This window comes from Schistocerca nitens, chromosome 11 (genome assembly GCF_023898315.1).
Source record: "Schistocerca nitens isolate TAMUIC-IGC-003100 chromosome 11, iqSchNite1.1, whole genome shotgun sequence".
Lineage (NCBI taxonomy): Eukaryota > Metazoa > Arthropoda > Insecta > Orthoptera > Acrididae > Schistocerca > Schistocerca nitens.
Window position 1 is genome coordinate 124,502,602 of NC_064624.1, and position 27,141 is coordinate 124,529,742.

Here is a 27,141-nt window from a genome sequence, read left to right on the forward strand (position 1 = left end):
CTACTTGTGTTCCACAGAAATGATATTTCCTAGATCCCTGCTAGCTGTGTGTGAACAAATCATTTTCTTCGAGGTAATTCATAACTTTTGACAACAGTTCTAAAATAATACTGTAAATCAGTGTCAGTGATGTGGGCCTGCAGCTTAGCAGATTACTTGTTTCCTTTCTTGAGTACTGGTGTGACTTGTACAATTTTCAAGTCTTGAGGTACAGATCTCTCATCGACCAAGCGGGTGTAAGATTTTTGTCAAGATTGTGTTATAACCAGGAATAACACAATAACCTCTTCAGTCTGGTTTATTAAATCACAAATCACTTTTTAAACATTATGTTAGCCAAGCGTCTACCCAGGCTCACACTCAGAAGTAATGCAGAATTAAAGTTCGGTTATACCAATGTCCGAATGTGCACGGTGGGGTGCACGTTCCGTAATTATTCCAAAGTCCAGTGAAGTTCAGTCTCTCCAAGTGAAGTCGCAAGATTTTCCGCAGAGCAGCCAGGTAACCTCGAGTGGTGCGGCGAGTCATCCACAAGCAGCTGGAACACGGCGTACTGCACTTCCCGACGAGAACTGTCGTTTGCGGTGGCGGCCGGGTCTATATAAGGCTTGCCAGTTAATGGAGCCGTCGGCTGGGGTCGCTGTTTTCCAGGGAAAACCAATCGCAATGTTTCCTGGCGTAGCCAATTGCTGTGTGCTAACAAACGCGCGCGCGTGCGAAGGCGGCCAGTGATGGTAGCCGCGAGCTGCCCTGAGAAGTGCGGCCAGCGATGTATTTCTTGGCCACGTAAGGGAGCGTGCGTGTGAAAACGGCCAGCGAGGGAAGCAGCGGGCTGCCCAGAGAAGTGCAGCCAGCGATGTATTTGGCGGCCGCATACTGGAGCGCGTTGTTCGGTATTTGTTAGAAGTGGTATATACCACAGAATGCAGCTAATATTTCAGCATAGTCTTAAAGGTAGCTAACTGATGTACTATCTGGACCAGAAGACTTGCTTTTGTTAAGCAATTTCAGCTGCTTTGCTTCACCGAAGATATCTACTGCTAAGTTACTCATGTTGGCAGCTGCTCTTGATTCAAATTCTGGAAAATTTGCTTTATCTTTTTTGGGGAAGGAATTTAAAAAATCTGTGATTATCATCATTCTAAGAAAAGCTGCAGTGGCACCCTTGATTGTAGTCTGGCTCCTGATCATGTTGTAACGCAGCACCTTATGTCTGTCATTTATACACTGTGTGATCAAAAGTATCTGCACACCCCCAAAAACATACGTTTTTCATATTAGGTGTATTGTGCTGTCACCTACTGCTAGGTACCCCATATCAGAGACCTCAGTAGTCATTTGACATTGTGAGAGAGCAGAATGGGGCGCTCCGGAACTCACGGACTTTGAACCTGGTCAGGTGATTGGGTGTCACTTGTGTCATACATCTGTACCCAAGATTTTTGCACTCCTTAACATCATCCCTAGGTTCACCATTTCCAATGTGACAGTAAAGTGGAAACGTGAAGGGACACGTACAGCACAAAAGCATTCAGGCCAACCTCATCTGTTTACTGACAGAGACCGTTGACTGTTAAAGAGGGTTGTAATGGGTAATAGGCAGACATCTATCTAGACCATCATGAAGGAATTCCAAACTGCATCAGGATCCATTGTAAGTACTATGACAGTTAGGAGGGAGATGAGAAAACTTGGATTTCTTGGTCAAGTGGCTGCTCATAAGCCACGCATTACGCCGGATAAAGGCTAAACAATGCCTCGCTCGGTGTAAGGAGTGTAAGCATCGGACTATTAAACAGTGTAAAAACGTTGTGTGGAGTGACGAATCACGGTACACAATGTGGCGATCCGATGGCAGGGTGTGGGTATGGCGAATGCCCGGTGAAGTTCATCTGCCAGCGTGAGTAGTGGCAACAGTAAAATTCGGAAGCGGTGGTGTTACGTTGTGTTCGTGTTTTTCATGGTGGGAGCTTGCACCCCTCATTGTTTTGCGTGGTACCATCACAGCACAGGCCTACATTGATGTTTTAAGCACCTTCTCACTTCCCACGGTTGAAGAGCAATTCAGGGGATGGTGACTGCATCTTTCAACACGATCGAGCAAACTGTTCATAATGCACGGCCTGTGGCTGAGTGGTTACATGACAATAACATCCCTGTAATGGACTGGCCTGCACAGAGTCATGACCAGAATTCTACAAATACCTTAGGGATGTTTTGGAACATTGACATTAATACCTCTCCACAGTGCAGCACTTCGTGAAGAATAGGCTGCCATTCCCCATGAAACCTTCCTGCGAGTGGAAGCTGTCATCAAGGCTAAGGGAGGGCCAACACCATACTGAATTCCAGCGTTACCGATGGAGAGTTCCACGAACTTTTAAGTCATTTTCAGCCAGGTGTCCGTAGACTTCTGATCACATAGTGTAGCTGAGGTTTCACTTGTCTTTTACACACAGGAGGTGGACAGAAATATGGAAACACCACAAACACAACACACATTTCCACGCCTAATAAGCTGTAGGAAAACTGTGGGCATTCAAAACATTTCCAGTCATATCTGAACGAATAAATCCAGGTCCTGTATGATTTTCCAGATAATCTTATACCAGTCGCCCTGACGGTAGAGGCAGACAGTGATCACGCACCCTTCTTTCCAAAGCAGACCACAAAGGATACGCCATATCGGGATCCGGTCACTGTGGTGGTGAGTAGAGATGCGACAATTCATCCTCGTGCTCACAAAACTAGTCCTGGACGATGCAAGCTGTGCGAAGAGGGGTCCTGCCGTCTCTCAACACAGCATCGCAATTAGGAAACAAACACTGTACCACGAGATGCACCTGATTAGCCAAAATGGTAAAATAAATCTCGGCAGTCACGCGACCTTGCGGCAGTCACGTGACCTTGCAAATCACTTGTGAGACCCATCGAATACTGCAGTATAGCTGCTCAAACCATTAGCAAACCCCCCTACACATTTTGCTCTTTGGGATTTAAACTTGAACAGAAATTGGAAACAGTGTGAAAGACTCACCAAAGCAAATTACTTCATTCCTTTGCTGCATATCCCAAGTTTTATGGCTCCGGCACCACGTTTTTTGCTACGGACATTTGCATAACTGATGAGTGGTTTTGGAATTCCAGCTTGCCCTGCAATTCCCTGTTTTGAGAGCTCCCTTTACATTGTTTTGTCACTGACAGTGTTCACAAGTGCAACATTCAGTTCTGCGGTGCCTTATGCAGCTGTCGTCTCCTAATTTTCGTCACAGTCCTCTTTGGTGAATGTCTGTTACGTACACTTGACATACGCGGGGCGTTTGAAAAGTTCGTGCAAAGACAACATTTTTGTTCATTCCTCATTACTCGAAGGGCATTCTGTTAGCAAAAAGGTGACTGGCCTTTCAGATCATGATGCACAAATTTTAACTCTAAAAGATTTTTGTGCTGCAAAAATAGTCATCAGCTGTTTAGGAAAGCTAATCCAGTAGCTGCAGAGACCTCTGTAAACCTTATCAAGGAACAAGAGTGGCAAGATGTTTATAGCACTGATACAGTAGATGATAAATATAATGCTTTTCTCAAGACTTTTCTCGTGCTCTTTGAAAGTTGCTTTCCGTTAGAACGTTCAAAACAGGGTACTAGCACAAACAGGCAGCCTGGGTGGCTGACTAGAGGGATAAGAATATCTTGTAGAACAAAGTGGCAATTATATCAAAACGTTAGAAACAGTCAAAATCTAAATGCAGTAGCCCATTACAAACTGTATTGTAAGGTGCTTAAAAAAGTTATTAGGAAGGCAAAAAGTATGTGGTATGCAGATAGAATAGCGAAGTCTCAGGATAAAATTAAAACCATATGGTCAGTCATAAAGGAAGTGGCTGGTCTGCAGAGACAGGTCAAGGATATAGAATCAGTGCGTAGTGGGAATGTCCGTGTTACTGATAAGTTGCATATATGTACAGTATTTAATAATCACTTTCTGAATATAGCAGGTGAACTAAATAGAAACCTAGTCCCAACAGGGAATCATATAGCGCTCGTAGAAAAAAGTGTTCCAAGACTGTTACCTGAAATTCTCCTCCACGATACTGACAAGAGGGAGATTGAGTAAATAATTAAAGCATTAAATACCAAGAACTCTCAAGGATATGACGGGGTATCTAGCAGAATACTTTGTTCTATGTATGTTAGCCCAGTACTTAGCCATATCTGTAACTTTTCCTTTAGGAGTGGTCGGTTTCCTGACCGATTAAAGTACTTGGTAGTGAAGCCACTTTATAAAAAGGGAGACATTGATAATGTTGACAATTTTAGACCTATTTCTATGCCATCGGTGTTTGCTAAAGTTATCGAGAAGGTTGTACATACAAGGTTACTGGAGCATTTAAATTCACATAATTTGCTGTCAAATGTTCAGTTTGGTTTTAGAAATGGTTTAACAACTGAAAATGCAATATTCTCTTTTCTCTGTAAGGTTTTGGACGGATTAAATAAAAGGTTGCGAACGCTAGGTGTTTTCTTTGATTTAACGAAGGCTTTTGACTGTGCTGACCACAAAATATTACTGCAGGGGAGTAGCTTACAATTGGTTCGCCTCTTACTTTAAGAACAGAAAGCAGAAGGTAATTCTCCGCAATATTGAGAGTTGTGGTGATGTTAAGTCCCTATGGGGCACTGTTAAGTGGGGCGTTCCCCAAGGGTCGGTGCTGGGGCCACTGCTGTTTGTTATTTATATAAACGATATGCCTTCTAGTATTACAGGTGATTCAAAAATATTTCTGTTTCCTGATGACACCAGCTTGGTAGTGAAGGATCTAGCGTGTAATATTGAAACAGTATCAAATAATGTAGTTCATGAAATAAGAACATGGCTTGTGGAAAATAATTTGATGCTAAATCACAGTAAGACTCAGTTTTTACAGTTTCTAACTCACAATTCAACAAGAACCGATATTTTGATCAGACAGAATGAGCATATTATAAGCGAGACGGAACAGTTCAAGTTCCTAGGCGTTCGGATAGATAGTAAGCTGTTGTGGAAAGCCCATGTCCATGATGTTGTTCAGAAACTAAATGCTGCTTTATTTACCATTAGAACAGTATCTGAAATAAGTGACACTTCAACACGAACAGTAGTCGACTTCGTATATTTTCATACGCTTATGTCGTATGGTATTATTTTTTGGGGTAATTCTTCTGATTCAAAAAGGGTATTTTTGGCCCAAAAACGGGCTGTTCGAGCTATATGTGGTGTAAGTTCGAGAACCTCTTGTCGACCCGTATTCAAGAGTCTGGGAATTCTGACATTGCCCTCACAGTATATATTTTCTTTAATGTCATTTGTTGTTAGCAATATTAGCCTATTCCCAAGAGTTAGCAGCTTTCACTCAGTTAATACTAGGCAGAAATCAAATCCGCATGTGGAATGCACTTCCTTGACTCTTGTGCAGAAAGGAGTGCAGTAGTCTGCTGCATCATTTTCAATAAGCTACCACAAGAACTCAAAAATCTTAGCAGTAGCCCAAACTCATGTAAGTCTAAACTGAAGAGTTTCCTCATGGCTCACTCCTTCTATTCTGTCGAGGAGCTCCTGGAAGAGCTAAAAAATTAAGCAACTTCCAGTGTTACATTGTTGATTTTCTTTATTTAAACTTACGACTTGTCACCTGAATATGTTTTTTTTTTATATTTCATTTTATCTGTTTCTAATATCGTGTTATAATTTCATGTATTGACTCGTTCCATGACCATGGAGACTTCTCCTTAATTTGGTCCCACGGAACAAAAAAGTCCGAGAGGTGGCACCACCGGCGCGTATCGAGGTCATGTTTAGTTAGTAGCATCTTTGGAAAGAACGCACACCAAGATTCTGCCATATTGGTCTCTTTCTTTGTGTTTGGCATTGGTGTGAATCAAGGAAGTCAAGTGATTGTCAAAAAACGGATGAAAAAGAATTTCGTGTGGGATTAAACATTACTTCATGAAAGGCAAAACGCCTCAGGAGACTAAAGAGAAGCTCGATGAACATTACGGTGACTCTCCACCTTCGATTAGAACAATTTATAAGTGGTTTCAAAATTTTCGGAGTGGCCACATGGGCACACGTGATGCTGAACGTTCTGGATGCCCTGTGGAGGTTACAACTCCAGAAATCAATGATAAAATCCACGATATGGCGATGGATGACAGAAGAGTTAAGGTGCGTGAGATTGGTAGTGCTGTGGGCATCTCGAATGAACGAGTACATATTATTTTGCATAAACATTACGGCATGAGAAAGCTATCTGCAAGATGGGTTCAGCGATTGCTCACGCCTGACCAAAAACCGAATCGTGTAAAGTGTTGCGAGGATGGTTTGCAGCTGTTCAGGAAGGATATGCAGGACTTAAAGCATCTTTTCGTCATTGTGGATGAAACCTGGATACATTACTATACTCCTGAGACCAAACAACAATCTAAACAATGGGTTACCAAGGGAGAATCTGCACTAAAAAAGGTGAAGACCAGTCCTTCGGCCGGAAAGGTTATGGCGACTGTCTGTTCGGATTCACAAGGGATAGTCCTCATTGACTATCTGGAAAAGGGTAAAACTATTACAGGTCCATATTATTCATCGTTACTGGCCTCTTTGAAAATCAAGCTGCAAGAAAAACGCCGGCAATTGGACAGCAAGTAAGTCCTTTTCCATCACGACAATGCACCAGCACACACCTCAGCAGTTGTGGTCGCAAAATTAATGGAAATAGGATTCCAACACGTTTCACATCCCACCTATTTTCCAGACTTGGCTCCCTTGAACTTCTATTTGTTCCCCAATTTGAAGAAATGGCTGGTGGGACGAAGATTTTATTCAAACGTGGAGGTGATTGCAGCAACTAATAGCTATTTTGCAGACTTGGACAATTCCTATTATTCGGAAGGGATCAAGAAATTAGAACAGCGTTTGATAAAGTGTGTAAGTCTAAAAGGAGACTACGTCGAAAAATAAAAAAGGTTTACCCCAAACACGTAAGTAGTTTTTATTTTTGCACGGACTTTTCAAATGCCCCTCGTACACTTTCGCCCTCCTCCTGATTTAGCAAATTGACAATTATCTGCTTTCCTGATATGCAGCTTAAATCTTTCATATAGCGCCTCTTGAAATACCGAACACTTTGGCTACTTTGGGCAGGAAAACAACCACCATGCGGACACCAACAATTTTCCCATGTGCAAATTCACTTAGCTGCAACGTAATGCAATCACTACTACAGACATTGTTTTGCCCACGACTGACACTTGCAACATATTGAGAACATTGTTTGCAGTCGAATACAATAGTGCATCCTGCAGGCTTGGCTAGTACATGCTTTTGTATTGTGCTGTTTCCATACCTTCTGTCCAACCCCTGTAACTCTGCTTTAGTGGCACTATCGTCGGTAACATTAATGTAGCTATCACACTACGAAGGTATTGATCGTGTCTTGCCACTGGTGTACTTTACACATGAGCAGCATCTCTCTGGATTTCCTTCCAAATTTTGAGGCAGTTTGATTGCAGAAACTGTTAAAAATGTCTGGCACCGAAGTCCACGCTAAATTTTGAGCTTCTTCAGAACATCGCAAATACAGCTCAATTAGAAAGCTGACATTTTGGTCGAATCTCGTGATGGAAGAGGGCAGTGGGATATGACGTCAAACATCTCACCTGTATGAAACTTCCTGGCAGATTAAAACTGTGTGCCCGACCGAGACTCGAACTCGGGACCTTTGCCTTTCGCGGGCAAGTGCTCTACCATCTGAGCTACCGAAGCACGACTCACGCCCGGTACTCACAGCTTTACTTCTGCCAGTATCTCGTCTCCTACCTTCCAAACTTTACAGAAGTTCTCATGCGAACCTTGCAGAACTAGCACTCCTGAAAGAAAGGATATTGCGGAGACATGGCTTAGCCACAGCCTGGGGGATGTTTCCAGAATGAGATTTGCACTCTGCAGCAGAGTGTGCGCTGATATGAAACTTCCTGGCAGATTGAAGCTGTGTGCCCGACCGAGACTCGAACTCGGGACCTTTGCCTTTCGCGGGCAAGTGCTCTACCATCTGAGCTACCGAAGCACGACTCACGCCCGGTACTCACAGCTTTTTTTAATCTGCCAGGAAGTTGCATATCAGAGCACACTCCGCTGCAGAGTGAAAATCTCATTCTATCTCACCTGTATCATCGCTTCCCCCTATGCTTCAGAGAAGTGTCCTGAGGGTACCAGTTTCAATAAAAGGACTTTCCGTCAACGACTCATTTGCGTGGCCAATTCCAGTGCGCGTGGCCCTTTACACAGTCAGCCTCCAAGTCTACAATTTGCCACAAATACATCATTTGAATAGTTTCAGCTCAGGATGTGCGAGTTTATGCTTCTTGAGGTAAGCAGCTTTAACGAAGGACTTATGACACACACCACATTTGTGTTCCTTAATATCAGTGTGTGTCAATGAATGTCTCTTCAGACAGGCAGGTGTACGGAAAGCTTTGTGACACAACTCACATTTGTGTAGCCTCACCACACAATGCACCAATAAATGTTGCTTGAGATGAATGCGCCTAGCAAAGGATTTGCTACACACGTCACACTTGTGTAGCTTCACTTCAGCATGGATTAGCGCGTGGCCCCTCATATCGGAGGCCCTAGCAAACAATCTGCCACAAACCTCACATTTGTGTGGCTTAATAGGAGAATGTACTACTGTGTGTCGCTTCAGGCAGGAAATCGTACGAAAGGTTTTACTACATACGTCACACTTGTGCGCTTTCACATCCGAATGGATTAGTGCGTGGCTCTTCACGCCGTCAGCTCTAGCAAACGATTTGCCACAAGCCTCACATTTGTACGGCTTAATATCAAAGTGTACAGCTGCGTGGTGCCTCAGATTGGAACTCGTACGAAAGGATTTGCTACATACACCACATCTGTATGGCTTAACCCCAGAATGGGCTTGTGTGTGATACTTCAGATAGGTGGCAGTAAGAAACGATTTGCCACAAACATCACATTTGTGAGGCTTTACTCGTACATCAGAATGAACTGCCCTGTGGATCTTCAACCGGGTAGCTGTACGAAAGTATTTACTACACACAACACATTTGTGTCGCTTTGCGCCGTGCACCTCTTTATGTGCCTTGAGACATTCGGCAGTAGCATAGCATTTAGAACACACGTCACATTGGTACGGTTTCAGCTCACAATGCAAATACTTGTGTCGCCTCAAATATTGAGCTCTAGAAAAGAATTTACTACATATATCACATTTGTAAGGTGTTACTTCAGAATGATTCAGTGCGTGGTACTTCAGATTGGTAGCAGTACTAAATGACTTGCCACAAAGCTCACATTTGTGTGGCTTTACAACACAGTGTACTGCTTCGTGGGTCTTCAGCTGGGTAGCTGTACGAAAGAACTTGCCACAAACATTACACTTGTGTGACTTCACTCCAGAATGGATTAGGGTATGGCACTTCAGGTGCTGAGCCCTAGTAAACAATCTGCCACAAACATCACATTTATGTGGCCTCATCCCAGAATGAACAAATTTGTGGCACTTTAGGCGTCCAGCTGTGCAGAAGGATTTGCTACAGATCTCACATTTGTACGGCTTCACTCCAGAATGCTCAGTAATATGATATTTCAGATAATTAGCAGTTGAAAATGATTTGCCACATATGTGGCATTTGCGTGACTGGACTCTACAATGTGCTTGTTTGTGGGCCTTGAAATAACTAGGTTTAACAAATGATTTGCCACAGTCGTAACACTTGTAAGGTTTCCCCGCAGAATGCCTTAATCCATTCTCCTGCACCCTCAAATGTCTTCTCAGGCTGACACGAGTTCTATACACGTGACCGCAACATCTACAAACATGTGAAGGTGGCTCTGCACCATCAATGTGGACGAATACGTGCTTTATGAGCTGGTATTTCGATGAAAACTTCTGCCGACACGAACTGCAGGCGAATACACACCGTTCACCTTGTGGTGATGTGTTCTTATCTGTATTTAGGGAACTGTCCTTTTTTGAGATAATCTGTTGGGGTCGAATGCCGCAACTGAGAGTGGGTGTCGAGGTCTCCGGGTCCGTCTCCGGCTTACCGTGTATCAGTTTTTGAAGAACATTTCCTCGTGAAGTGCTGGGGAATTTTTCCATAATCTGGCTGGACCTGAAGCATCAAAAGAAACACAATCAAAATTAAACATGTAGCACATACAAAAAATTAGCTATACATTGTTAACATCACTCACAAAATATTTTGAAACAATATGCAAGTTTCCATTAAAAAAAGATTTATTAACTTCACTGAACTGTAAATATACCGCAAAAAGCTATAATAGTCGTGGCAAGAAAACTGGAGATGTTAACTGTAGTAAAATTCAAACACTAGGTTGTACATTGGGTGCCAACATTGTATATTTATATTTGAAACCACAGACAAAAGCCATTACTCAAGGACTAAATAAAAATTACAGCTCACCTCAACCTAAAGGTTGGTTTGAATACTGGAGTGGTTCCTGAGAAAGGATCACATCACATGTGGTAGGCATTCGTTTTCTCCCTACCTCTGAAATGAACTACAGCCAGCTGTAGGAAGACCGAAATTTCAGTGTGAACTCCACACCATGTTGAGGGTTGGAATTTTCCACGTTAGCAAATGACTGCCCAAAATGATGGAATAGTTCAGTGACAGAAAATCTTAGAAATGACTGGGGACTGCACTTCGAATCTTTTCAGTTCGAGCCTGGCACGCGCAGAACACCAAGTATAAAACTATATGTAGCAATGGATGATGAGATTCTTCTCCTTTATCTAGTGTCTTTTTCAGACTTACATTTATAGGAAACATCCCAGAATTAATTAATTCACTCATTCATAATATTCCTATGTACTACGAGAGAAAGGAGTCTCTAAGGATATACATTAACAAAGGGAAGGGGCTAATACAAATGCACACTGTGCTCTGTATTAACAATTTATTGGTGCTTATGTAGGATAATATAATAAAAACGATCAATTCCACTGATTTGAGAAAAAAGGCTGCTGTATTTTAAGTTATAATAAGTGATTGCTCTTTATTTACTGCTGCTTGCTCAATATTTCCAGATTACATTTATACCTTCCACAGCATACCAGTTATCTTTATCCTGTGAGGGTAGAGGTCTGTTTGGAATAGATTCTGTTAATAACACTGTTGAAAGGTGTTTTTATATCTAGATGTGCAAAAATAAACTGGAGCAATAATAAATTATTTTAAAATGGCAAAGCATCTAGATAATCTAAATTATTTATTTACATTGCAGAGATGCTGAGTCGTAGATAGGCACAAGAAAGAGACTTTGACAATTAAAGCTTTCGGCCATTGGCCTTCGTCAATATACGAGCGCGCCCACACACACACACACACACACACACACACACACACACACACACACAACTGCTGTCTCAGCCAACTGAAACCACCATAATAATATTGTACATTCCATCTTGGATTTTCCATTGCTTGAAATGATTTATTTACATTTGTTTTAACCCATAGATGCTACTGAAAGGGTTCACTGGTATGTGGAAAGAGTCAAAAAGATACATTCTGTTGATGTGTAATCCAATGAAATGGTTTAACATTATGAAATTGTATTACATGACAGTGCTTATGTTAGTTATAAAATAAGCCAAAATATTAATTTTAAGTTGATAATGACTGGAATTAACAACATATATGAGGTGACGTGGATAATATTGTTCAGCCATGATACTCCATAGCATTTTTTCTATTCACATATGGAAAGCTTTCTCAAAATCCAAAAAAAGCGAGACATCCAAGAATTACAATTATGAACAACTTAAATTGGAAGGAACCAGTGCTGTTTTTCTGGGGGAACGCTGGGGGATGCGTACCCCTAAATTTTTTACCATACTGAGGACTTTGAAGAGTGCCAAAGATTTATTTCACGGACGTAAATTTTTTATTTTATTTTTTAGTGTTGTTAATTGCAATATGAACGATACCATTGCAGTTTTTGGTGGGAAAAGTGATGTCATTGACTGTTTCAAGTATTTCGAATCTGCGGCAACCGTTCTCGACAACTGAATCGCTGGCAGCCAGTTCGACAAGCATGTACTGCCCTCGCCCACTAATAGTGGGCGACGGTAGTGCTAAACAGGTATGCGTACACTCAAATGCCGAGCTACTGATAGATGTCTCTACAGTCCCGCTACCATGATGATGATGATGATGATGATGATGATGATGATGATGATGACGTCATGGCTAAAAGCAGACAGGTGGTATCCCATACTTCAGTTATAAGTAATTTTTGCTGCATTATATCCAATGTCGGAGTACCCTCAAACTTTTTTTTATAAAAAGAGCACTGGAAGGAACACACAGAAAATGTTGTGGGAAAGGCTAACCAAAGACTGCATTTTATTGGCAGGACACTTAGAAAATGTAACAGTTATACCAAAAAGACTGCCTACACTACAAATGTCATTCTCTTTTAGAATACTGGTACACGGTGTGGAATCCTTACCAGATAGGACTGACAGAGTACAAGTGAAATGATACAGGATTTTGGGTGGATGCCATTAAAACAAAGGCATTTCTCACTGTGGCGGAATCTTATCAGGAAGTTTCAATCACCAACTTTCCCCTCCGAATGCGAAAATATTTTGTTGATGCCTACCTACATAGGGAGAAATGATCATCATAATAATATAAGGGAAATCAGAGCTTGCACGTTGTACAGGATTGAAAAAATAAAGAATTATTGTGAAGGTGGTTCAAGGAACCCTCTGCCAGTGATTTGCATAGTATCCATGTCGATGTAGATGTAGGATTACCTACTGAACTCTCGTCTCTTTACTGCAACTTTTTGCAGTGTAAAAACAGTACTTTTAGATCACGACACTAGACTAAATGTAATTTTACATGCAGATGACCTAAATATGACTACAGAGAATGGAGATGACCTTCTGATCGAAGTCTGTAAGGTGCTGCAGAAACCGTCTGATTACAACCTAACATTGTCGGTAGATAAAACGAAAGCGATGGCATTTCAGGGCAGATGACCAGTAACATTTAAAATATTCTTCAATAATAAAATCTTGGAGCAATTAAAACATTTTAAATATCTAGATGCGACATCACTTATACATATAACCATAACGTCAACCAAAAATTAAATAAATTTATTTCCATATGTGGAACCATTGCTATAAGTTTATAGAGTAAAGCCGGGAAAGATACCCAGCTGTAGTTCTACAAAACAATAGCTGTACGAACCCTTACTTATGTTTAGTTGGTTGGTTTGGAGAGTAAAGGGACCAAACACAGGGTCATCTTGCCCTTTTTCCTTGCGCAAACAGGTATTGTGTTAAAACCATTCTCAAAAGGAGTCAGGGAAAGTCAAAAGGCATAAAATAACTGGAAACCTCAGTGAAAGAGAAAACAAAAGAGGAAAACCAAAAGGGGAAAGGGTGCCCTTAAAGGAAAAAAATGGTGAAAGGTATTATAATAATATAGCAAATGGCCTCAGCTGGCTGATCCCAAAAATAAAAAGGGATGAGCCGGCCACTCTGGAACACACCAAAAATCTTCAGCTGAAAAAGACAAGGGTAGAGAAACACAAAAAGGGAAAAGACGAACATAAAGATTCCTGAAATGTCTGAATACCTTCTACCAACTAAATTTCACAAGGTCCTATTCCGAATCCCCTGTCACTTTCCCTTATGTCGATCTCGTCCTCACCGAAGGTCAGCTACACACTTCCATCCACGTTTAACCTACCAACAAACAACAGTACTTACGAACCTTCCTGGCAGATTAAAGCTCTGTGCCGGACCGAGACTCGCACTCGGGACCTTTGCCTTGCAGACTCTTTACAACAATACACCACCATTCTCACCTCAGCCTTAACTGCACTGCACACGATTACCCCAGCAGCCTAGTTATGAAGCATATTTCCTGGGCCATCACATCCAATCCTGGTACTGCTGATCCCTCCAAAAAACAACTTTGAAACACACCACTGGTCACTCGCAATTATCCTGGTCTTGAATGTTAATGATTTACAACAAACTGTTAGTACAGTTTTAAAAACAATAAATGATGATTCATTCTGAATACATCTCTAATTTTTTTTTTCTTTTGTCTGGAAATTTGGTTATGAAGTTACAATAACAATACCTATCATAAAATCATTAATTACATCCTGATTTCACATTGGATTTTATTCCTTACATTAATTGAGGTACAGTACAAAGTGCCAAAACAGAATTTCAGGGTAAAGTTTTGTATGATAATTTTGTAGTATTAAACTGACTGAAAGTCCCTCTTATTTACATCAGAATCATTTATGGAAAAGTTAATTACCAGTGATCTGATTGGTTTTTCATTATTGGCATGATACATAAAGTGCACAAGTCACATTAAGTACACCAGATGACTGATAAATGTTCCAAAAGTCTTTTTTAAAAAGTTGAAATTTATGAATTTTACTAATTAATTATTTGGTTAATAAAAATGTAGATATTTCCTAGCACTTCTATTGGTATGTAGTAAGCAATCATGAGAATGAAATAATAAATTTTTCTGAAACGTATGATAGGATGTTAATTTGCATCATCAGGTTTTCTAACTAATTGTAACTTTCTTTTAGTTACAGTTAAATGACCTGAAATAATGTTAATGATGTTGATTCAGTATATAAGTGCACCATACAGTTTAATTTTCTGGTAGAAATTAAGAAAAACCATGCTTTCTAACTTTCATCCATTACATATTGTAGACTGGATAGTATACAATCTGCTAAACTTTTAGTGGTATCAAAGCATTAATTAACCACCCTATAACTAGTCCTATTACAAGCTCAACCCCAAAAATAACCACATCAATACCTCCATTCTTATCAAACCTGCCAACCACCAGCAATACTTCCACTTCGACAGCTGCTACCTGTTCCGTACAAAGAAGTGGCTTCTGTACAGCCTAGCTACATCCCGTGGCTGTCACACCTGTAGCAATGAATGGACCCTCTTGAAATATACCGATGGTCTTACTGTGAGGCCTTCACAGGCCGTCATTATCCTCCGAACATTGCACGGAAACAGATCTCCTGTTCCGTATCTCTCCAGTCACCTGCCACCTCCTGAAGTACCACTGTCTGGGTACGAAGGAGCATTCCACTCGTGACTCAGTACTACCCAGGACTGGAGAAACTGAATTGCATTCTCTGACAGGTTTTCAACTACCTCTCACCGTGCCCTGAAATCGGGAATGTCCTATACACTATCCGTCCCACCCCTCTCACAGTGGTGTTCCACTACCGCTGAACATACACTATACCCCTGTCCTTGCCTACACAGTGCCTACTCCTGACCCTCTTGTGCTCCAGTCCGATCACAAGCATAACCTAGCCCATCAGAGACAGGGCTGTGTGTGAAACCGGTCGTTTGATCTACACGCTGAGCTGAAACCACAGCATTACATTCTATATGGGCACGACAGCTGACAAGCTGTCTGTCTGCACGAATGGCCACCGTCAAACTGTGCTTGAGGAACGGCTGGACCACTCGGTTTCTGAGCACGCCACTCAACACGAGGTTCTTCATTTTAATGACTGCATTCAGCCTGTGCTGTCTGGATCCTTCCTATCAACACCAGCTTTTCTTAATTGCGCACATGGGAACTCCCTCTGCAATATATCCTACATTCCCGTAACCCTACATCTACATCTACATTTATACTCCACAAGCCACCCAACGGTGTGTGGCGGAGGGCACTTTACGTGCCACTGTCATTACCTCCCTTTCCTGTTCCAGTCGCGTATGGTTCGCGGGAAGAACGACTGTCTGAAAGCCTCCGTGCGTGCTCTAATCTCTCTAATTTTACATTCGTGATCTCCTCGGGAGGTATAAGTAGGGGGAAGCAATGTATTCGATACCTCATCCAGAAACACACTCTCTCGAAACCTGGCGAGCAAGCTACACCGCGATGCAGAGCGCCTCTCTTGCAGAGTCTGCCACTTGAGTTTGTTAAACATCTCCGTAACGCTATCACGCTTACCAAATAACCCTGTGACGAAACGCGCCGCTCTTCTTTGGATCTTCTCTATCTCCTCCGTCAACCAGGCCTGGTACGGATCCCACACTGATGAGCAATACTCAAGTATAGGTGGAACGAGGGTTTTGTAATCCACCTCCTTTGTTGATGGACTACATTCTCTAAGGACTCTCCCAATGAATCTCAACCTGGTACCCGCCTTACCAACAATTAATTTTATATGATCATTCCACTTCAAATCGTTCCGCACGCATACTCCCAGATATTTTACAGAAGTAACTGCTACCAGTGTTTGTTCCGCTATCATATAATCATACAATAAAGGATCCTTCTTTCTATGTATTCGTAATACATTACATTTTTCTATGTTAAGGGTCAGTTGCCACTCCCTGCACCAAGTGCCTATCCACTGCAGATCTTCCTGCATTTCGCTACAATTTTCTAATGATGATCAGGTTTGAGAAGAATGGATGAAAAATCGGTGCAAGGAAAACTAAGAACTGGAAAATGGTGATACATTACAAGTTAATGTACAGAATCAGCAACATATCTAACAAAGTAACAAAAATAGTCAGCAAACGACATATTAAGAAAAACTAAAAAAAAAATTGAAAGACCACAGGAGGCATAGAACAGAATCAACAGGCATTGAAAGCATATGTCTAAGATTTATATGGCACACGAGGTGACCATATGCATGTGAAATTGGAGCATTAACTGAAATGGACTGTGGAGCAAAGATATTGAGATGTGAGAAGGCCATTAAAGATCTCAGACAGAGGAAAGCAATGGGCTATGATAAAATACCAGCTGGAGCTCTTGGGTGATACCACAATACCCAGACTGATCAACCTTATCTATATGATATACAACAAGGGCATTTGGGCTAAAGACCTAGTTAAAACTTTTCTGCTGTACTTACCATATAAATGGAACACCAAGGAGTGCAAAGATTATACAGCAGTTTTAAACGCCACATTAAAAAAGCCCTGTATGACCGCATGTTCACAGAATTTAAAAAAAGAAAAAAAGAAAGAAAGAAAAACTGAGGAAAAGATGAGGGGTTATCAATCTGGATTCAGGAATGGATGAAACAAGGTGCTACTGGATACTGGGGATGATTGGACAAAGAATGATGGAAGCTAACAAGTATAAGTATATTAGTATAGTCAACTGAGAAAAAGCTTTTGACATAGTAAAGTGGAATATGCTCCTGATGAGCTTATGGGATGTTGGTGTAGACTGGAAGGGCAGGAAACTGATGAAGGAACTCTACACCAGAAAAACCTTGATAGCACTGATTGTTCCTTAGCAAACACATGAAATGGGGATTGGGAGAGGTGTAAAGTGATGTGCACACTCAAGTTTGCAATATGTGTTAATTGTAAACAGTTTTCAGCACTGTTTGTAATATTTTTGCAACATATTTATTTTGCATTTTGAAGGAAGCCATATCTCAAACAGTACCTGAAGTTTACGGAGAATCGGTTGAAAGCATGAATTAAGTAAATGTGCTGGTAACTTACCAAAAAATATTTACGTATATACATTAATAATGTCGACAACTATAGAACACACATCATCAAACACAACTTCATGTAATTGTTCACTGTCACTTGCTCTGAATGCCACAAGAGAACCGGTACTTTTCAATTGTGCCTTTGTCATACCCATATCACTGAAGACACTGTTTTTCAACTTCTGCTTAAAAAATCACTTGATTAATTACGTTCACTGTTATTGGCCCCTGGATTGATGCCAGTCCCCATAGCTTGCACATCACATGCACAGCGTATGGCACAGGAACCACACCTTTCTGTCTCTTTGTCTTTTAAACAATGGAAAATCCAGGATGGAATAATGACAATATTATGAGAAGGATAGATGGTCACTCACCATATAACCAAGATGTTTATTCACAGATAAGCAGGGCAAGATGACTGCTAGGCAAGTAAGGCCTTCATCCAAATTACACACACACACACACACACACACACACACACACACACACACACAAACCAAACGTGCGCGCGAATGCAGTCTCTGGCTGCCAAGGCCAGACTGTTAGCTACAGGGTCTAAATGGGGGGAGGGGGGGGGGAGGCAAGGAGACGGGGGTGGGGAGGGAGGGAAGCGATAGCAGTGTATGGGTGGGGACGGCATAGTGCTGCTTGAGGGTGCTTTCAGAGACAAAGTGGGGAGAGGCAGAGCACCCAGATGCAGTTCGGAAGTTACATGGAGAGTGGGCAGAGGAACAGAAAAGGAGAGAAGTAAGAAGAGTGTAGGTGCATTGGTGGAATAGAGGGCTCTGTAGTGCTAGAATGTGAACATGGAAGGGGACTGGAGGGTGAAGAACAATGACTAATGAAGGATGAAGATATATATATATATATATAGGGAAACATTCCACGTGCCCCTAAGGTAAGTCTTTCCGCTCCCGGGATTGGAATGACTCCTTACCCTCTCCCTTAAAACCCACATCCTTTCGTCTTTCCCTCTCCTTCCTCTTTTATATATATATATATATATATATATATATATATATATATATATATATATATATATATATATATATATATATATATAGAGGGAAACATTCCACATGGGAAAAATATATCTAAAAACAAAGATGATGTGACTTACCGAACGAAAGCGCTGGCAGGTCGATAGACACACAAACAAACACAAACATACACACAAAATTCGAGCTTTCGCAACAAACTGTTGCCTCATCAGGAAAGAGGGAAGGAGAGGGAAAGACGAAAGGATGTGGGTTTTAAGGGAGAGGGTAAGGAGTCATTCCAATCCCGGGAGCGGAAAGACTTACCTTAGGGGGAAAAAAGGACGGGTATACACTCGCATACACACACATATCCATCCACACATATACAGACACAAGCAGACATATTTCTGTCTGCTTGTGTCTGTATATGTGTATACCCGTCCTTTTTTCCCCCTAAGGTAAGTCTTTCCGCTCCCGGGATTGGAATGACTCCTTACGCTCTCCCTAAAACCCACATCCTTTCGTCTTTCCCTCTCCTTCCCTCTTTCCTGATGAGGCAACAATTTGTTGCGAAAGCTTGAATTTTGTGTGTGTGTTTGTGTATAGATAGTGTCGGAAGTTCCATGCGGCTTTTCGCGGATGATGCTGTAGTATATAGAGAAGTTGCAGCATTAGAAAATTGTAGCAAAATGCAGGAAGATCTGCAGCGGATAGGCACTTGGTGCAGGGAGTGGCAAATGACCCTTAACATAGACAAATGTAATGTATTGCGAATACATAGAAACAAGGGTCCTTTATTGTACGATTATATGATAGCGGAACAAACACTGGTAGCAGTTACTTCTGTAAAATATCTGGGAGTATGCGTGCGGAACGATTTGAAGGGGAATGATCACATAAAATTAATTGTCGGTAAGGCGGGTACCAGGTTGAGATTCATTGCGAGAGTCCTTCGAAAATGTAGTCCATCAACAAAGGAGGTGGCTTACAAAACACTCGTTCGACCTATACTTGAGTATTGCTCATCAGTGTGGGATCCGTACCAGATCGGGTTGACGGAGGAGATAGAGAAGATCCAAAGAAGAGCGGCGCGTTTCATCACAGGGTTATTTGGTAACCGTGATAGCGTTACGGAGATGTTTAATAAACTCAAGCGGCAGACTCTGCAAGAGAGGCGCTCTGCATCGCGGTGTAGCTTGCTCGCCAGGTTTCGAGAGGGTGCGTTTCTGGATGAGGTATCGAATATATTGCTTCCCCCTACTTATACCTCCCGAGGAGATCACGAATGTAAAATTAGAGAGATTCGAGCGCGCACGGAGGCTTTCAGACAGTCGTTCTTCCCGTGAACCGTACGCGACTGGAACAGAAAGGGGAGGTAATGACATTGGCACGTAAAGTGCCCTCCGCCACACACCGTTGGGTGGCTTGCGGAGTATAAATGCAGATGTAGATGTAGGGTTACGGGAATGTAGGATATATTGCAGAGGGAGTTCCCATGTGCGCAATTAAGAAAAGCTGGTGTTGTTAGGAAGGATCCAGACAGCACAGGCTGAGTGCAGTCATTAAAATGAAGAACGTCGTGTTGGGCGGCGTGCTCAGAAACCGAGTGGGTCAGCTGTTCCTCGAGCACAGTTTGACGGTGGCCATTCGTGCAGACAGACAGCTTGTCAGCTGTCGTGCCCATATAGAATGTAATGCTGTGGTTTCAGCTCAGCGTGTAGATCAAACGACCGGTTTCACACATAGCCCTGTCTCTGATGGGCTAGGTTATGCTTGTGATCGGACTGGACTACAAAGGGGGTCAGGAATAGGCACTGTGTAGGCACGAACAAGGATATAGTGTATGTTCAGCGGTAGTGGAACACCACTGTGGGAGGGGTGGGACGGATAGTGTATAGGACATTCCCGATTTCAGGGCACGGCGAGAGGTAGTTGAAAACCTGTCAGAGAATGCAATTCAGTTTCTCCAGTCCTGGGTAGTACTGAGTTACGAGTGGAATGCTCCTTCGTACCCAGACAGTGGTACTTCAGGAGGTGGCAGGTGACTGGAGAGATACGGAACAGGAGATCTGTTTCCGTGCAATGTTGGGAGGATAATGACGGCCTGTGAAGGCCTCACAGTAAGACCATCAGTATATTTCAAGAGGGTCCATTCATTGCTACACGTGACAGCCACGGGATGTGGCTAGGCTGTACAGAAGCCACTTCTTTGTATGGAACAGGTAGCAGCTGTCGAAGTGAAGGTATTGCTGGTGGTTGGCAGGTTTGATATGGATGGAGGTATTGATGTGGTCATTTTTGGGGTTGAGCTTGTAATAGGACTAGTTATAGTGTGGTTAATAAATGCTATGATACCACTAAAAGTTTAGCAGATTGTATACTATCCAGTCTACAATATGTAATGGACAAAAGTTAGAAAGCATGGTTTTTCTTAATTTCTATCAGCAAATTAAACTGTATGGTGCACTTATATACTGAATCAACATCATTAACATTATTTCAGGTCATTTAACTGCAACTAAAAAAAAGTTACAATTAGTTTTTTAACATCCTATCATACGTTTCGGAAAAATTTATTATTTCATTCTCACGATTGCTTATTACATACCAATAGAAGTGTTAGGAAAAATATCTACAATTTTATTAAACAAATAATTAATTAGTAAAATTCATAAATTTCAACTTTTTAAAAAAGACTTTTCGAACATTTATCAGTCATCTGGTGTACTTAATGTGACTTGTGCACTTTATGTATCATGTCAATAATGAAAAACCAATCAGATCACTGGTAATTAACTTTTCCATAAATGGTTCTTGAACATTCTGATGTAAATAAGATTGACTTTCAGTCAATTTAATACTATGAAATTATCATACAAAACTTTACCCTGAAATTCCATTTTGGCACTTTGTACTGTACCTCAATTAATGTCAGGAATAAAATCCAATGTGAAATCAAGATGTAATTAATGATTTTATGATAGGTATTGTTATTGTAACTTCATAACCAAATTTCCAGGGGGGAAAAAATCATTTATTGTTTTTAAAACTGCACTAACAGTTTGTTGTAAATCATTAACTTTTCATTATAAATCAGTAAATGTAATTGTTCTTGACAATAGTTCAAAGAAAATGTATTGTTACGAATGGGTATATACTGAACCATGCAAGTACTTTACGTCAGTCATAGTTTGGCAAATGTAATTACCAAAGTCTTTAACAATTGCTGTGTGAATAACTTTTTTAATGCTTATGGAAAATATATTTGCTGTTCAAAGGATTCATCAGTGTGTTGGAAAATATTATTTTAACATCCAAGTTTGCATCATGTCTGAAATCCACGCAAATCTGCATAATACATCTCCTAACGGACTTTATTGGTGGAGGAGATTCAACAGTTCCAAGCTAAGTATTCACTGCAAAAATTACACCACTCTCATATTACGATGAATCTCTCGTAATGAGAAGTATTTTAGCTAGAACTGCTGTTGGAGTATTGTTAGAAGGTCAACATAGAAGAAGGTGGTTTGTTGGGTTGAGGAGGACCAGGTGAAGCGATTGGGGGAGAAGGGGTTGGGGTTCAGGGGGAATGGGGATAGGGTGTCCTCATCCTTGATCCAGATCATGAAGATGTCATCAATGAATCTGAACCAGGTGCAACACTGAGGATTCCAAGTGCTTAGAAAGAATTCCTCTAGCCCCATACCACCTCCTTATCCTCATTATCCACCCCCCCGCAGCTTGCTGCTCACATCAACCACAGGCAGGCTCCAGCACCCAGAGTGTGTATGAGCTGTGCCTGTGTGAGTCTTCTACTTAAAAAGGACTTTGTCTAAAAGCTTAATATTTTAGCAGTCTTTTTCACATTGCCTACCTGCAACTCAACTCCTCTATGTGGTGAGTAACAATTTATCCTGTACATATTATTGTTAGTGTTTATTCTTATATACTGACACTTGGTGTACTTACCATGTACTCACAAGGGAACCTCCCCATCGCACCCCACTCACATTTAGTTATAAGTTGACACAGTGGATAGGCCTTGAAAAACTGAACACAGATCAATCGAGAAAACAGGAAGAAGTTGTGTGGAACTATGAAAAAAATAAGCAAAATATACAAACTGAATAGTCCATGCGAAGATAGGCAACACCAAGGACACTTGGAGTCGAGGAGCGCCACAGTCCCGTGGTTAGCGAGAGCAGCTACAGAACAAGAGGTCCTAGGTTCAAGTCTTCCCTCGAGTGAAAATTTTAATTTTTTATTTTTAGTTTATGTGACAAACTCTTATGTTTTCATCACTTTTTTGGGAGTGATTATCACATCCACAAGAAAACCTAAATCGGGCAAGGTAGAAGACTCTTTTTACCCATTCGCTAAGTGTATAGGTTAGGTGGGTCGACAACATATTCCTGTCATGTGACGCACATGCCGTCACCAGTGTCGTATAGGATATATCAGACTTGTTTTCCCGTGGAGGAATCGGTTGACCTATGACCTTGCAATCAAATATTTTCGGTTCCCATTGGAGAGGCACGTCCTTTTGTCTACTAATCGCACAGTTTTGCGGTGCGGTCGCAAAACACAGACACTAAACTTATTGCAGTGAACAGAGACGTCAATGAACGAACGGACAGATCGTAACTTTGAGAAAATAAAGAAAGTAAAATTTTCAGTCGAGGGAAGACTTGAACCAAGGACCTCTCATTCCGCAGCTACTCACACTAACCACGGGACCATGGCGCTCCTGAGCTCACGTCCTCCTTGATGTTGCCTATCTTGCGCATGGACTACTGAGTTTGTACATTTTACTAATTTTTTTCATGGTTCCACACAACTTCTGTTTCCTCGATTGACCTGCGTTCAGTTTTTCAAGGCCTATCCACTGTGCCAACTTATAACTAAATCTGAGGGGGGTGTGATGGGGAGGTTCCCTTGTCAGCAGCATATTACTGAAGTGGTGCATCTGATTTAAAAATAATTGTTCATAGATGTACATAGCACATGGTACAGTAGCTCTTTGTTGTAATACATTCAGTTATATCGGATGGTTACAGTCTCTCAAAAAGTCCATGAAGATTGAATAAGTTGTAGTATTTTCTGCATGTGGAGACATAATACTGGGGGGTGGGGAGACATTTGTTTTCCATTGGCTTACCACTGGCTTACTCTCTCGCCTAAAATGACTTGCTGATTGTGAAACCAATCACATGGAAGAAATTTGTGATTTAAATTATCTTCCGATAAAACAGTCGCACAAAGAATTAGGAGAGTCTGTGACACGTATCGCATGGAGGTGTATGGGAAGGTTTTCTATGGCGGAAGAACACACACGAAGGGGCACCCACAAGGGGCACGAGTGCCGTCTATCTCATGTTCAATCCATCAACCATCATCTTCTGTGAGTAGCAGGTTGCAGAGTATCTTGACATTGTATAATGGAATGTTACTGTAAACAAATCCTCCAAAGAGGATGCCTTGGTACTTTTAAGAGATGGCCCGAGATCCTTAACCTCGTAAAAAACAATAAAAGCATAAATAAAGAGATAAACAGTGAAACTTACCATGTAGTATTTGATGCATATTCTGTTGAGACCATGTCCTGTAACAAGTAATGGTTGTACTATATAAATTCAAGAAGTTATGATACACACAATAATAAACTATCACAGAAATTTGATTATTCAACAAGACTGGTTATCGACAATATACAGAAAAAGTAATAAAAATTTAGTCTCCGTCAGCAGAAATTACTTGGCAGATCCAGGTTATTACTCTGAACAGTGTAGGCACCTACAGCATCAGTCTCTTACATGTCACCATGTCCCCCAGGTACATGAAACTTGTGCTAGAAACTTTACAGTCATGAATATGTTTGGTTAAGAAATCAAAATTATGTTGCACAGAATAATTTATATTTTTTCTCACAGGACAGACTATTGTGGACACTAATAAAAAGTGATTCTCTGCCATAATGTAGCTGAACAGCACTGCCCATGACACATCTACAGTTCAGGATTTGAAAACAGATGCATTGTGTATAAACAATAATGTAATCTTGCTCATTCAGTTTAGTTACAGCAGGCAGCCCATGACTGAGCAATTCAAGGCACATAAAACAAAGAATACCATCTCCAACCCAGATCATGAGAATTACTCAAATGTAAGGCATATGTTCATGTTATGGAAACAGAATGCAAATTTAAAAGTGCGAAAACCAAGGAGAATAATGTTCAGTTCTTCTGCAATCATTGTCACGGATAATCTTTGATCAGATCATACGAGTTCACGCTCCCTGGCCAAGTTGACATCCGTCCGTGAGGTTGATGGTCGTCCACTGCGGTCTTCATCTTCAACATTCATTCTGCCTTCACTAAACGTTTTATGCCAACGAAATATTTGAACTCTTGACATAACCTCCTCTCCAAAAGCCTTCTGAAGCTTACCGTAAGTTGTCACATTGGCATACTGTCGCGCAATATTATGCGTTTCCATTTCTGTGACAAGAGACACAAGCATGTGTTAACTTATTACAGCACAAGTCACGACTGAGCAGTTGCATGGATGTGCCGCTTGGACTAGAAGCAGCTTATAGACAAAGGTCAAAGATATTGTGCCTATGCACGCCTGCTGGGTTTCCACATCTTGCAAAGAAAATCAGTCTCATTACTTTATTGTTGCACCTCATATGCCTGTGTTTAATATGTGACTGTCAGAAGTTTCATTTTTGTATGTCTCTTAGTTATTTTTCAGTGGTGTATTGAGTAGAACGTTGTGTTGCACAGTTTGTGAATTCCGAGATGGAAGAGTTAAAGGAGCAACACACCTGATTTAAATTTTGTGTGAAATTCAAGAAAACCTTTATGAATGGTTCACATGGTTTAAAAATGGCCCGACGGAAATTAAACACGCTTTTCTTTCAGGGTGCCCTTTGACATCTACCGACGAAGCTCGTGTCAGGAACATCAACGAAGTTGTGAGTGCCATTTGAAGCCTAACTGGCAAAGAGATTGCAGAAGAATGTAACATTTTAGTTGGATTATGTCATGAAATCCTGATAGCATCTTTGAATGCATCGTGTTGCCCCCAAGTTCGTCCCAAGGCTCGTGAGTCGAGGCCAGAAAGACCTCAGCCTCGCAATCTGTGGAGAGTTTTTGGAATTCACAAATGAGAATGAGATGTTCTTTAAGAAAATCATAACTGGTGATGAGGGATGGGTCTATGGTTATGATGTTGAGACAAAGGTTCAATCTTCTTCATGGGTCGGCACAGGTTCTCCAAGACTAAAAAAAGCTCGTCGAGTCGAGTCAAATGTCAAAACCATGCTGATAAGTTTTTTTTTTACTTTTAAGGATTAGTTCATCACGAATTTGGGCCAGAGCGACAAACTGTTACTCAATGGTACTATTGGGATGTGTTGCAACACCTGTGAGAAAATGTGAGAAGGAAATGGCCTGTAATGTGGTGACACTATTCGTGGCTCTTGCATCATAACAACATAACTGCACATTCATCCCTATTGGTGCACGACTATTGCACAAAAAATAAAATCACTGTGCTGCCTCATGCTCTCCAATCTCCAGACCTGGTCCCTGCAGACTTTTTTTATTTCCAAAGTTGAAAATCCTGTTGAAAGGACAAAGATTTGCAACGATAGGCGAGAGAAAAGAAAATTCACAGACGGCGCTTCGCGCAACCAGCAAGAGGCGTAACAAGACTGTTTCCGGAAGTGGAAACGGTTTTGGAAGCAGTGTATCAATTGTGGAGTAGAGAATTTTGATGGAAACTGTGCACAATAAGTAAAAGGTAAGCGCAGAAAAATTTTGTGGACAAAGTGCCAGAATTTTTTTAACAGATTTTTTACATCCCACAGAAGGTCGGTCTCTGCACCTCGCAGACACTCATTTTATGTTACTCTGCTGATGCACATTGTGAGTCATTAGCAGCTAATATTTTTCTTGTCATAACTGTTAACACAAGTCAAATGAGCTTTACTAAAGGTGGAACTTGCGACCTCGTATTCGAGGGGTTTCTCGTGAGTGCAGCCAAATTAAGTGTGAAGATGTCGGAAAAATTAAATTAGCATGTGTGAACAGGGAAGTGGCTGAGATCTGGTATTTGTCCCGTACACTAACTGATGACAGGAGGAATGTATTGGATATGATATGCAGACTGGCAATTTTAAGATAAGCTTACATGAGAAAATTAAATGTTGGGTAGTCCTTCTGGAAAGTTTTTTTCTTTTTTCTACAGCATAACCTCATATGGAAATACAGGGTGATTCAAAAAGAATACCACAACTTTAGGAATTTAAAACTCTGCAACGACAAAAGGCAGAGCTAAGCACTATCTGTCGGCGAATTAAGGGAGCTATAAAGTTTCATTTAGTTGTACATTCGTTCGTTTGAGGTGCTGTTGACTAGGCGTCAGCATCAGTTGATGCTAAGATGGCGACCGCTCGACAGAAAGCTTTTTGTGTTATTGAGTACGGCAGAAGTGAATCGACGACAGTTGTTCGGCGTGCATTTCGAACGAAGTATGGTGTTAAACCTCCTG

At 41.3% G+C, this 27,141-nt stretch overlaps 1 protein-coding gene across 1 annotated transcript in view; it reads right to left on the reverse strand.

The window, feature by feature from the left end:
- Window positions 1–433: 433 nt before the first annotated feature.
- The window catches only part of LOC126212699 (uncharacterized), a 106,801-nt gene continuing 80,093 nt past the window's right edge, over window positions 434–27,141 (reverse strand). The window contains exons 8-10 of the mRNA XM_049940114.1: window positions 24,150–24,187; window positions 10,001–10,188; window positions 434–750 (exon numbers count right to left, since the gene is read on the reverse strand). Of these exons, the coding sequence (XP_049796071.1) occupies window positions 434–750; window positions 10,001–10,188; window positions 24,150–24,187 (543 nt within the window). The remainder of the gene's footprint in view (window positions 751–10,000; window positions 10,189–24,149; window positions 24,188–27,141) is intronic.